Source organism: Aedes aegypti, chromosome 2, assembly GCF_002204515.2.
Source record: "Aedes aegypti strain LVP_AGWG chromosome 2, AaegL5.0 Primary Assembly, whole genome shotgun sequence".
NCBI classification, from domain to species: Eukaryota; Metazoa; Arthropoda; class Insecta; order Diptera; family Culicidae; genus Aedes; species Aedes aegypti.
The window spans coordinates 323891583-323906019 of NC_035108.1; the positions used below are offsets into that span (position 1 = coordinate 323891583).

Here is a 14437-nt window from a genome sequence, read left to right on the forward strand (position 1 = left end):
CTACTGTCGTCAATACCATCCGTACTGAAATCTCCAGTTCACAACGGAAAACTATCCAAAAGACATAACGCCTCAAACGCTTTCTCAGATCAAGCGAATTTCTTCATAATACCTTAGTACCTCTCGATCTACACTTTCGTTTTTTCCATCTAGTTTGTGCGGCTGGCTAAAACCATCACCTCCTAATCGGAATTTATCCACCCACACTCGCCGGTATCTCCTATACACTGCATCCTTTTACTGTTCCAAACCGCCAGACACCAAACACTACTCCCCACCACACCGAGAAAAAAAACACTCTTAACCTCACATCTCATCGATCCTGAGAATATCCCACCTCAACGACCTTTCCCGTTCTGACTCACCCATCCTTCTCACTTCCGCGTGCAATCCTGCGCTCTTCTACTCTCCCTCCGAATCGTGCACTTGTAAGACATTATCTAGTCTTTGCTAACTTTTTTGTACCGCTCGTAATCCTAGAAACTCAATCAGTAGCATTAGGAGTTCGACAATAAGTATCGACATTGATTTGGATCGACCACATCAAGCATCGGCTTCGTTCCACGCCACAACTCTGACTTATATTCACCAAACATCACCACCGAGCCTCCTAATACCTTAATACCTTTACGTAGATTATCTACTTGCGCCTCCTCTGTCAGCTTATTAGCTCTCTAACCTGCAAGCTCATGCACCGCCGGCCTTCTTCGCTGTAAGTGATTGGTAGCAGGCCTGTACTCTCATGCCGTAGCCGTAGCTGATCCACAGTGGTCCCAATGTGTAATCTCATTCAGTGCTTCGTACTAATCTGCAGTAGATGTTGTTGAACAAAAAAGCTTGGAAACGAATTATGCGGAATGTAAAGGGTAGACTTTCACTAATTGCCGTTCTTGTTCTCTATTTCCTACGTATTGCCAACCTTATTCACACGAATTTGTAGAGGTAGCAGTAACAGCAACAGCAACCGTAATCGCGGAAACCAGCAGTACATCACCGATACTCAGTCGACTGTCTCCGCCAACCGAGGAACCCATCCACCGTAAGTTGAGCCACTACGTTGGAGACCTCTCCGATACTAACCTTATACCTGTATTCGTCACAGACGTGCTCGCCCGACGCTGAAGCCCGCACAGAACATCGTTTCCAAGGCGCAGGAGTTCATCGACATCTACCGCTATCCACCGAGCCGCCCAGAACCTCTATACCCACAGCCGACCCCGGACAAGACTGCTGCCAAGTGCCGCAAGGACGTGTGCCTGCTGCCGGACTGCTACTGCGGCGGAAAGGACGTCCCCGGAGAACTTCCGGTCGAACATGTGCCCCAGATTGTGTTGCTGACCTTCGACGATTCCGTCAACGATCTGAACAAACAGCTCTACCAGGATCTGTTCGAGCGCGGCCGTGTCAACCCGAACGGGTGCCCCATCTCGGCCACCTTCTACGTGTCGCACGAGTGGACCGACTACAGCCAAGTACAGAACCTGTACGCCGATGGACACGAGATGGCATCCCACACAGTGTCGTAAGTTTCGCGATTCGATTCAAGATTATGAGTGTAGATTACTAATTCGGACTTTCTTGTTAACTACAGGCACAGCTTCGGTGAGGCGTTCTCGCCGAAGAAGTGGGCCCGTGAAATTGCCGGACAGCGGGAGATTCTCTCTGCGTACGGTGGCGTTAAGCTGGAGGATGTCCGCGGAATGCGCGCTCCGTTCCTTTCCATTGGTGGTAACAAGATGTTCAAGATGTTGCACGACTTCAACTTCACCTACGACTCGTCGATGCCGGTGTACGAGAACCGCCCGCCTAGCTGGCCCTACACGCTGGATTACAAGATCTTCCACGACTGTATGATTCCTCCTTGCCCTACCAAGAGTTATCCAGGTGAGTGTCGGAACATCAAAAATTCTACGAGAATCTACGAAAATCCAGATTCAATCCAAATCCAATCCGAATCCAATCCAAATCCAATCCAAATCCAATCCAAATCCAATCCAAATCCAATCCAAATCCAATCCGAATCCAATCCAAATCCAATCCAAATCCAATCCAAATCCAATCCAAATCCAATCCAAATCCAATCCAAATCCAATCCAAATCCAATCCAAATCCAATCCAAATCCAATCCAAATCCAATCCAAATCCAATCCAAATCCAATCCAAATCCAATCCAAATCCAATCCAAATCCAATCCAAATCCAATCCAAATCCAATCCAAATCCAATCCAAATCCAATCCAAATCCAATCCAAATCCAATCCAAATCCAATCCAAATCCAATCCAAATCCAATCCAAATCCAATCCAAATCCAATCCAAATCCAATCCAAATCCAATCCAAATCCAATCCAAATCCAATCCAAATCCAATCCAAATCCAATCCAAATCCAATCCAAATCCAATCCAAATCCAATCCAAATCCAATCCAAATCCAATCCAAATCCAATCCAAATCCAATCCAAATCCAATCCAAATCCAAAATCCAATCCAAATCCAATCCAAATCCAATCCAAATCCAATCCAAATCCAATCCAAATCCAATCCAAATCCAATCCAAATCCAATCCAAATCCAATCCAAATCCAATCCAAATCCAATCCAAATCCAATCCAAATCCAATCCAAATCCAATCCAATCCAATCCAAATCCAATCCAAATCCAATCCAAATCCAATCCAAATCATCAATCATCATAGAAACCCCTTTAAACAAAACCACATTCCCTTCGTCTTCGCAGGTGTTTGGGAAGTTCCTATGGTGATGTGGCAGGACCTGAACGGCGGCCGCTGCTCGATGGGTGACGCCTGCTCCAATCCGCCGGACGCCGACGGTGTCTACAAGATGATCATGAAGAACTTCGATCGGCACTACACCACCAACCGAGCACCATTCGGATTGTACTATCACGCAGCCTGGTTCACGCAGCCGCACCATAAGGAGGGCTTCATACAGTTCCTGGACACGATCAACGCCATGAAGGACGTCTGGATCATCACCAACTGGCAGGCCCTGCAATGGGTCCGCGACCCGACTCCTCTGTCCCGCGTCAACTCTTTCCAGCCGTTCCAGTGCAACTACTCGGTAAGTGATTGTCGCTGAACTCACGAGGGCGTGGCCTAACTGACATTTCGTTCTTTGTTCTTCTCAACAGGACCGTCCCAAGCGCTGCAACAACCCGAAGGTATGCAACCTGTGGCACAAATCTGGCGTCCGTTACATGCGCACGTGCCAGCCCTGTCCCGATATCTATCCGTGGACCGGCAAGACCGGAATCCGCTCATCGCGGATCGATAACGACATCGAAGTGGCCGACACGAACTAAGTCATAGACGAAAACCTGTACTGAGACACCGCCCCGCGAAACAGATGAAACTTTATTTTGTTTGTGTATAAGAGAGAGAAATTTTTATATGGATTTGTTAGAGCGAGAAGAAAACGAGTCAAGAAAATCGGTTGTCATGCGTGGAAAAATGCTACTCGAGGGGGTCCACCGGTCGAACAGATTGAAGTTTTTCAAAAGTCTAGCTGATTCTTTTCTTTTCTCCGGTAGAAGGCTAAAAGAAATGCAATTCAACTATGAGCTTTTTGTTTGAATTTATTCACTTGTATGTTAGGCAGTGAGATTTCCCAGAGACTGCAATTCCGAGCGATGACGATGAAAAAACTGTTCACGAAAGCCTTAGGTTAAGTGTTTAGAGATAAGTAACGATCAATACAAAAGCTTCGCACTCACTTTTCCACCACTTCATAAAGATTGGTAATTTATTGAATAAGACTACCATCGGGAACACCTTCCCGGAAACTTCATCCTCCATCACCAGCGATTCAGGTGAAGTTTTTCTGATATTATATTCTTTAAGTTTTTCTTTATAATTTTACTAGTGTTGTTTTCCTGTAAATACGTTTTCTAAATCATTTATCGCAAACCAAGAGGAGAGTTCCGCGAAACAAATACATGACAAATACTCACTCCATAGTGTAATCTAAATCCTCATCGAAAAATATGTAACCTATAAGACTATTCGACCTACAATTCAGACACAAAACATCAAACCTGAAGAAGTGGTGAAACGTAGCACATTGCCATAAAATATCAACGGGTTTGCCCTTCCAAAAGCCCACAAGCTGCACTCATCTATATTAATTCGTCGCTACAAAATATCCAAATATTAAGTCAATTGCCAGTTAACTAGGTGTCCGGATCCATCGTCGTCATGGAAATTTTCTTCAAATTCACGTTTTGTATAAACCTCAAACCTCATTTTATTGTAAATTTTATTCCCTCTTTCGACTCGATTCACTAAAAAAATCGTCCGATGATGGATTGCATACCTGGATAACGGCACACTTAATTCTTGAAAGGGAATCCGAATTCAAAAAAAAAAAGTAACGTAGCTTATTCTACATTTGAGAAATCAGTTTGGGCAGACTTGATCGAGACACTTGTGAAACGATTCGGAAACAAGAAAAAGAATGACACTAAAATTGAATAGTGATATATTTATAGCTAGTTAGACAATAAATTATAGTAAAAGAAAAGCTGTTGCTAGGACAAATCTCTAATCGTAAGACTAAAGAAAAAGCAATCTATTGTACATAGGTAAGGTTTATTCAAAAGATTCCATATATATTTCTACACCGCTAAACTCTTTCACATGAATATTCTATGTATACTTACTATTAAGACAAAAACGAGTACAGTGATCGACTTCTTGAGTAATCGACTTTTTTCAGCAGAACAACCGCACCCGACGAAATCCAATACGTTAATTTTTGCCACAATTCAATAAACTGCCTCTGCTTCCCAAGAGATCCTTATATTCTATCGTTAGGTAAGATTTTCTCTGCAACAACCTGTACTATAGTGATATTTGTAGCGAGTGAAGGCGCGAGAAGTTTATCCGTAACAAAGAAAAGGGAAACACTATTTTCAACGAATGTCACAAAATCGAAAGATACGTTCCAGAGAACTTAAACCTAAAAGTATCTTTACCGAAAATGTATTGTATAGAAGAAACAAACGTAGTACCACGTTGTCTGTCTGCGCACATACACACAAAATGGCACTCAATAGGGAACTGGTACGACTATATCGGTGATGTGATAAGCAATAAAATTGGACAAAAAATGTTGATACGAAAAAAGTGAGTGTACCGGAAGTGAATCAATAAAATATGACAAATTTTTAAGTCGTCGCTTTTTTTTTCGAAGAAAGAAATTTTCGTATATAAAATATGTATTTGAATATAATATTGAATGTAGATTTACAATACCTGAGAAGGTAACTCAGGGAATGTGGGGATGCCGCACCAACGACCTACTAAAACCAGCCCATTCTCGTTGAATTGCTCAAGTGGTGTACAGAGTGCACAGACATTACCTTTGGCCTCAGACCCTTATCTTCACGGAACCACCTTGCGCTTGAATGTACGAGAATAAACGCATAACAGTATCAGTGCTTACTATGATGCATCGGTAAGGGGGGTCCGTAGCCTTGAGGTTACGCTTTCGCTTCATAAGCGGAAGGTCATGGATTCAATTCCCAGCCCCGCCAAAAATAACCCGTCCAGCCACCAGAAGACGCCGCACGGAGGACCGTGCATGGTGGAGCACATCCATCCTCCGTCAGTATCAGATGGTGACTGAGACAAATTGACCCACTTCGCAGGCAGCTAGCCTCAAACGACTCAGGAACACGGCAAAACGAACCACCGCAAGAGCAATGGACTATGGCTTATGGAAATCGATTGGACCAACAGCAGAGCACTCTCCTGCCTGCTCGGTGTGAGAGCAAAAAGAGCAGAAGAGAGTGAAAGCAGATGTAAATATAGATTAGTTAAAAATAGAACTGTATCGGTAAGGAAGATACAGATAAAACTGATTCCGGCACAGTAGTGGCCACGAGCACGGAGTGCCTTAATAATAATAAAAAAAAAAAAAATGATGCATCGGTCTTCACATGTGAATTATTGTTGTTTTGACCAGGGACGAAAATAATCAATCTACCATCGCCTACATTGATACTTGCTGGGTAGAACTTCGTTGATTTTTATTTTACCCTCACCTTGACAACACAACAAAGATTGGCAAAGCGCTTGCGCAAGATTGTCAGTTTCCTTTTAACCTGCTGCTACTCAATCGCTTTTTGATAATCGGAAACAAAAAATGATATTCATTCTAACCAGCTTGACTTATTTACATTCCGCTTCGGCAAGTTGTAATTTTTGCACGAGGCACACTAAAGACGCGTCAATATAATCCATTCCGTGCATCGGATAATTAATAACATCCTAACGCCCGGATAGATTTTCGGGATTCTTGCACCAATCGATTGGAAATCTTTCTACGAATCGACTCCAAAAATGAAAACTATTGATTTTCATGACTTAACTATTGATAAATGGGCAAATATCGAGGCATGCCTTATTTTCCAAAGAAGAGCACATTTATCTTGCTGTTATAAGGTTTTGACGTTTTGAAGTTTACATGTACCGTAATTTCGGGTGAAATTGATCATTTTTCATGGTTTTGACGTTGGATAACGTCTTACGGCAACATATGGGGGTACAATTCAGAAAAACGAAAAATTGAGCATGTAACGAAAAATGGTCAGGTTTTGACCGCTAATAACTCAGTCATTTATCGATAGATTTTCAATATTTATCCATGAATCGATTGGAAATTTATCTACGCGTCGATCCAAATGGAGGACACTATTGATTATTAGCAACAAACTATTGAAATATCGTAAAACGTTGACCCCTTTCTTATCTAACCAATCACGTTCAAGCACATTTTTCGGTTCCGCTTCCCACTATAAAAGCGCACCGCACCCTGCTTCTTCCCTCATTCTTCTTTTTGCCGTCAGACTGTGAACACGGTCGGCGAGCAAATTTCGAGAGTCATTCGCGTCCTCAGTTCAGTTTTCAATAGGACGCGAATACAACACGCATTAGAACCGAAGAACCACGCATTTCGGAGCCGCAGCAACTGAAGCCGCTCATTTGAGTGCACCAGCCAGCATAATCGTTTTCGGCCAGAAATCGTCGCTACCAGCCAGTGCTCCGCTGTCATTGCCATGCGGGAGGCTAGCGCGGTCATTCTGGTTCATTAGATCGAGCGGCACAGCCGTCACCGTCCGTGTAATATTCCCTAATTTGTTCGAGATGGCTGAAGAAAATCGACCAAAGCCGCTTGTTGAAGCGCACATCGTCATCCGCACCGCTAATCTCATCGGGCGAGGAGGATTGAAACCAGTGCACCGTCAAAATATGTCCGTGTTACGCAAATTCAACAACTCAATCGGCCCTTTTGAGAGCCAACAAATGTGTTTTAAAGAGTTATTTGTATAATATTCCCTAATGTGTTTACCACATACTTGCTATAATCTCTTAATTCATCTCATAGCATCATACAATAATTGATTTATTACGAATAATTGACAATACGGCAATTTGGAGCTGTTTCCGAGGATGCTGCTGCAGTGCCGTCGGGTTGCAATAACAGCATAATGCTAATCTGTACATCCCTTACCCAGACATCAGTTTCATATAGCCTATTTCCCAGATAAGAAAACGAAGAATATGAAAGGAGGAGCATCATCTGCTATTCTAAGGGTATAAAGCATTCCTCCTTCGTTGAATCTGGTTTCATTCTGTTTTCGCTTTCGAGCTGGTAAGAGCTCCTCCAAACCTGCTCAGCTCCTCGCCACCAGAGGCAAGCTGTTGTACGAGATGGCTGAAGAAAATCGACCAAAGCCGCTTGTTGAAGCGCACATCGTCATCCGCACCGCAAATCTCATCGGGCGAGGAGGATTGAAACCAGTGCGCCGTCAAAATGTGTCCGTGTTACGCAAATTCAACAATTCAATCGGCCCTTTTGAGAGCCAACAAATGTGTTTTAAAGAGTTGATTGTGTAATATTCCCTAATTCGTTCGAGATGGCTGAAGAAAATCGACCAAAGCCGCTTGTTGAAGCGCACATCGTCATCCGCACCGCTAATCTCATCGGGCGAGAAGGATTGAAACCAGTGCACCGTCAAAATATGTCCGTGTTACGCAAATTCAACAACTCAATCGGCCCTTTTAAGAGCCAACAAATGTGTTTTAAAGAGTTATTTGTATAATATTCCCTAATGTGTTTACCACATACTTGCTATAATCTCTTAATTCATCTCATAGCATCATACAATAATTGATTTATTACGAATAATTGACAATACGGCAATTTGAAGCTGTTTCCGAGGATGCTGCTGCAGTGCCGTCGGGTTGCAATAACAGCATAATGCTAATCTGTACATCCCTTACCCAGACATCAGTTTCATATAGCCTATTTCCCAGATAAGAAAACGAAGAATATGAAAGGAGGAGCATCATCTGCTATTCTAAGGGTATAAAGCATTCCTCCTTCGTTGAATCTGGTTTCATTCTGTTTTCGCTTTCGAGCTGGTAAGAGCTCCTCCAAACCTGCTCAGCTCCTCGCCACCAGAGGCAAGCTGTTGTACGAGATGGCTGAAGAAAATCGACCAAAGCCGCTTGTTGAAGCGCACATCGTCATCCGTACCGCAAATCTCATCGGGCGAGGATTGAAACCAGTGCGCCGTCAAAATGTGTCCGTGTTACGCAAATTCAACAATTCATCAATCGGCCCTTTTGAGAGCCAACAAATGTGTTTTAAAGAGTTGATTGTGTAATATTCCCTAATTTCCCCTTTTCAGGGCCACAAAATCAATGAAAAGAGTTATTTTGAATTAATACATTTGAAAAACAATTCTTCAATATAATCTCCCAAGCTTCTGAATACATGTAAAGTGATTATTTTGTATTAACACAAAATAATAACACACAATGTCTATAATAAATCAGAATTGACATGCAACAAATAGTGTGAAAATTAATTGGATTTTTAGCAAAAGAAATGTTTCATAAGTTTGTGACTGTCTCAAGCCAGCAAATAGAAGAAGCTAACGTTATCCAACGTCAACTTGGCGGTCGTATCTCGGAAACAACCTCTTACTTTTTCTTGTCTGTTTTCAATCATGTTGAAAATGCCAAACAACTGAATACAAGTACGACGGTCAGCCTCTTTGGCTCATGGGCCAAAATTTTATAACAAATGTGGTTTTAGTGCTAAAAATCATCCCTTAAACAGAAAATCGGGGATCCCATTTCGGGGTGAAATTGATCACTTGTCAATGCGATTATTGTTATTTTGACGTTGGATAGCGTCTTACGGCAACATACTGGGGTACAATTTCGAAAAACGAAAATCGCTCGCGTCACGAAAAGTGGTTAGATTTTGACTGTTAATAACTTACTGACGCCGGGATAGATTTTCATGGTTCTTGCACTAATCGATTGTAAATTTTTCTACGAATCGACTCCAATAATGGAAACTATTGATTTACTTAACTAAACTATTGAAAAATGGATAAATATCGAGCCATGTCTTATATTCAACAGAAAAGCACATTTTTCTTGCTGTTATAAGGTTTTAAAATTTACATGTACACGGCGAAACACCTGTCAAAGACACACACGCTTGTTCAGATCTACCGTAAAACGGGGTAACTTTGATAATGCGGATAACTTTGATAATTCGAGACTCTCAACATACTAAACGAAATAACAAAGTTCCTGTTAATCTGTTAAGCAAAACGAATGCAAAAGTAAAGAGTATTTGTATGACACTTCATGTTAAAGCTATTTTCGTTGGAATCAAGTACATTTGAGGATTTATATGCATATATGGAAAATTTATAAGATTTTAGCAATTTTGAAATGCTCTCAAACAATCTGTTCTACGATCACTATTTGATGAAGTCATAATGAATTCGTCACTTATACTTGACAGCCTAGTTATAGTAGAACTCGAATTCGGTCTCAAAACTCTTAGCGAATACTATTTTTACAAACTGGGACCATTTTTGTCATCTAAGTCAGAAATTTCCATATAGCGTTAAACTCCTAAAGATATGCAACGCCCTACAAATGTTCTGTAATTCATTCAATTTTGTTCGCGTGATGCACCGTTATCAAAGTTACCCCAAAACAGAAAACCGACTTTCGATTATATGAAAAATTATATATCCATTAAGAATAAATCGTTTGGAAATCTATCAACTGGAATCGATAGTTAGGATACCAGTACTTGTTTTAAAAATATGAATCAAAATTCTTTGAAACAGCATGCATAAATATTCAAGTTTTCTTCGAAAAAACTATCAAAGTTACCCCGTTTTACGGTACTCAAAAGTGAGCAGAATTAGACTTACTTTGGAACAAAGTGGAACTGCTCAAAAGTGAGTAAAACCATTGTTACTCACTTTAAAGTAACATTGTCAAATGCCAATATTAGAGTATCACATACTCACTTCGTTTGATCTGAAATGTGCGCAAGTGAGTAGATGTTACTCACTTCAAAAATAATATATATGAAATAAATTTATAGTTTGATTTATAAAATCAGAAAACTATATACAAAAAGCATAACATCTATTTTATTATCTCGTACATAAATATCTGAATAGTACATGACACCACAAGTAATGAAATTGTTATATTTGTGTCCAAATATTCGCTGCTCTGGAATGGATCCCCATAGGTTATAAATCTGGGGATGGGGTTTTAAATATCTTGGGGATTGAGGGAAGTCATGAAGGATGTAGTTTGAAAATATGTTTGACCGAGCCTGTAGCATTTCCGTTATAGACTGTAAAGAATTGATAATTGGTTCAATTAAAAGTACGACGGTAAAACTGTATCTCAACTTTTTTCTTGTGGTTGTTCAATCAAAACAGGAATTAGTCATTTTTACAAACTCCGACCTCGCTCCACTTGATATCAGGATAAATGATCCACATTTTAAAGGAAAAATATAAAAGTGTTGTAAACATACGGTTTTGATTTGTATTTTGTCAACGACGTGATGCTAGTGCTACTATAGGAACACAAATTAGAAATAGTGCTACTATAGGCACATGTGTTCCTTTAGTGGCACAAGCGATAATAAGTACAAACATATGAGTTTTCGTAGTTTTCATATTTTTCTTACAAAACCAAGATAAATAGCTTTCATATGATGTAAAAACAAGATAACGTTATTCAACGTCAACTTGGCGGTTGTATCTTGGAAACAACTTCTTACTCTTTTTAATTAATTTGAACCTCATTGATAATCAATTTTCTAAAACTGACACTCTTCTGCTTCTGATATTCAAAAACACCAACAACATAAGGGCATCGTTGTTTGTTTTGCCCATCTACTTTTGTGCCATCTTCATTGGTCTGACGGGGTTGGTGGTCTGATGGCTACCGCTTCTGCTTCATATGCAGAAGGTCATGGGTTCAATCCCAGGCCCGTCCCTTTCCTCGTACTTTGTAGTTGTATATCTCTCACTTGCTTCTATCTTCCATTCTAAATACATCACACTCAAACTATTCGTTCATAGCAAACGCTAGAACCAGAGACGGACAAGAAACCGTTTCCCTAACGCTTCCTACTTCCACGCGCACGCCCTTCTTACGCCTGATACATAGGCAGTCTGCTAACCACAAAAGCAAACCTCTCTGCCATGCCTTTCCCCCAATCCATACACTCCCGCATGAACTGGCGTGGATGCAGTGGAATATACGGTCTACGTGGGAGCCAGTTCAAAGCATCAATTCCTCCCCCTTCCCCTCATTGGTCTGCATTCTGACGTGGCAGGTGCCATTGTTGCCTAAAAATAGAAGATCACCAGCACTTATACACTGAGGATGCCTGTTAGTCCCAAGCAGTCATTCGGTTGGTTCCTTGTGTAAGTGCAGCTGATCTGGCGATACTGGAGTAGCTCAAGCTCAAGCTCTACTTTTGTGCCATCTTCATTGGTACAATCATATGGACCAGTGTACGAGTTCACTAATTTGACGTTTGAGCGGTGCCGAATTCACTTGTTCCCATGGTTACGTAGATAACACGGCACCGCTAAAACGTCAAATAGTGAACTCGTGCATCGGTCCATTGGTGGTGGTGCGGTTACTTTGATGGTGGCATAAATTCAGTGAATTGAGTATAGTGAGCATGATTTTTTTCGTCCCTGGTTTTGACAGTTTAGTGTCCGCATTGAAAGTCGCGCAAATTTATGCTCTCGATTATTTGAAAAATTATGATACCGTAAAACGGGGGTACCGTAAAACGGGGTAACTTTGATAGTTTTTTCGAAGAAAACTTGAATATTTATGCATGCTGTTTCAAAGAATAATAATTTATATTTTTAAAACAAGTACTGGCATCCTAGCTATCGATTGCAGTTGATAGATTTCCAAAAGATTTATTTTGAATGGATACATAATTTTTCATATAATCGAAAGTTGGTTTTCTGTTTTGGGGTAACTTTGATAATGGAGTATGAATCGAATAAAATTGAATGAATAACGAACATTTGTAGGGCATTGCATACCTCTAGGCGTTTAACGTTATATGGAAATTTCTGACTTAGATTACAAAAATGGTCCCAGTTTGTGAAAATGCATTTCGCTAAGAGATTTGCGACCGATTTCAAGTTCTATGATAATTAGGCTGTCAAAGAAAAGTGGCCAACTATTCAAAACTACATCAAATAGTGATCGTAGAACAGATTGTTTGTAAGCGTTTCGAAAATGCTAAAATTGTGGTATTTTTTTAAATTCGTATAGAAAGCCTAGAATGTTCTTGATTCAAATGAAAACCGCTCTTACATGAAGTGTCATTCTAATATTCCTTAGTTTTGCATTCGTTTTGCTTAACTGATTAACAGAAATTATGATACCTATTTCGTTTAGTACAGTCGCCTCTCCACATCTCGATATCAAAGGGACCATCGGGATAGGGAGAGATCGAGACAAAGAACAAATATTTGATGAATACTAGATTGAAAAACACTCCGTTGCCAAGAAAGTAATACACAAACAGCCGTCATTTCGCGCTCCTAATTTGTTTTGAATCCCAAAACTTTGGTCTAGTAGCCTTCGATTTTGGTCATATCGACATACGGAGAGGAAATTGAGAACGAAATCAACAGAAACACATTGAGATATGGAGATATCGAGATAAGGAGGATATCGAGATATGGAGAGTGGAAATGTATGCAGACTGAAGGGACTAATGAAATCATCGACATAGGGAGAGATATCGAGATGTAGAACATCGAGATGTAGAGAGTCGACTGTATGTGGTGGGTTACGCACTATCAAAGTTACCCGCATTATCAAAGTTACCCCGTTTTACGGTACTGCTTATAAAAGTCATGTCCTGACAGAAACTGCGTCAGGTGGAAATTCACTTCCCCATGATTTTTTTCAAACCAATCTGATACATTTGATATTAGCCTCTGAACTTTGCCTCTTTACACGCGTTGCGGACTCCTCTGGCACCTCTTTGATTGAAGCATTGAACATCTTCCTTGATAATGAGCCCGATGGGCGTCATCACGGCTATGATGCCACGGTCTCTTTAGAAACCGTATACGGTTGCTACTGTTATCACATGATCATATAGTGCTTTCCAACCGCTTTAGGTTTTGCTCGTTCTAAGCGTTTTTGGCCAGATTGGTTCTCCATACCTCAGTAGGTTTGCTCCACGCCTGCGTTTGCTGGCAATTACAGTAGAGCTGTTAGACATCATCCTCGAAAGCGAAGCTTTTACCGTACACACCCTTTTACAGGCATAATCAACATAGCTAGCGAAGCTTGTCATCGATCATTACCCCAAGATGCCTAAGGGATCGCTTGGACTGTATGGTGCAATTACCAACCAAGATAAGCACTTTCATCGTACTTGCGGTTGTTGACATCCATCACCTCAGTCTTGTGACGGGCCAGTTCTTGTTTCCTAGACTCAATCCACTTCTATGGAGATAGAGTTCGCTGCTGTCAATTCTACTTCCTCCATCGATTCGCCACAGACCACTAGCATGATGTTGTCGGTGAAACCAACAACTCTAACACCCTTCAGTAGATGCAGCCTCAGTACGTCATCGTACATAGCATTCCAGAACATCGGGCCCAGGGTTGAACCTTGAGGTACTCCCGCGGTAATTCAATTGCTTTTCTGCCCCTCCTCTGTGTCATTCAGTACAATCCTACCATCGAAGTAGCTTTCTAGAAGCTTACACAACTGCACTGGTACAGTCACCCCACAGTTATGGATAGCACACAGATATGGATCAAAGTTGGATTAAAACGGGAATATCTCATCAAATAGAGTTGCAATTACGCAGAACTCATTTTACCTACGTGAACCATAAATCTTCACAGCATCGCAATCAATTATAATATGCTTAAGCATAATTTTGCCGTCCATAAGAAATAAAATGTCAACCGTATTCCCAGAAGCGTTGATTCATAACTGTGGGGCATTTAAAACCATACCGTAAAACGGGGTAACTTTGATAATGCGGGTAACTTTGATAGTGCGAGACCCAC

At 41.0% G+C, this 14437-nt stretch overlaps 1 protein-coding gene across 3 annotated transcripts in view; it reads left to right on the forward strand.

The window, feature by feature from the left end:
• The window catches only part of LOC5577732 (mucin-2), a 608111-nt gene extending 602926 nt beyond the window's left edge, over positions 1–5185 (forward strand). For all 3 annotated transcript variants that reach the window (XM_021845835.1, XM_021845837.1, XM_021845836.1), the window contains 5 exons: positions 941–1039; positions 1103–1522; positions 1592–1884; positions 2734–3077; positions 3148–5185. In XM_021845835.1, the coding sequence (XP_021701527.1) occupies positions 941–1039; positions 1103–1522; positions 1592–1884; positions 2734–3077; positions 3148–3318 (1327 nt within the window). In that variant the 3' untranslated portion in view covers positions 3319–5185. The remainder of the gene's footprint in view (positions 1–940; positions 1040–1102; positions 1523–1591; positions 1885–2733; positions 3078–3147) is intronic.
• The last annotated feature ends 9252 nt before the right edge of the window (positions 5186–14437 follow it).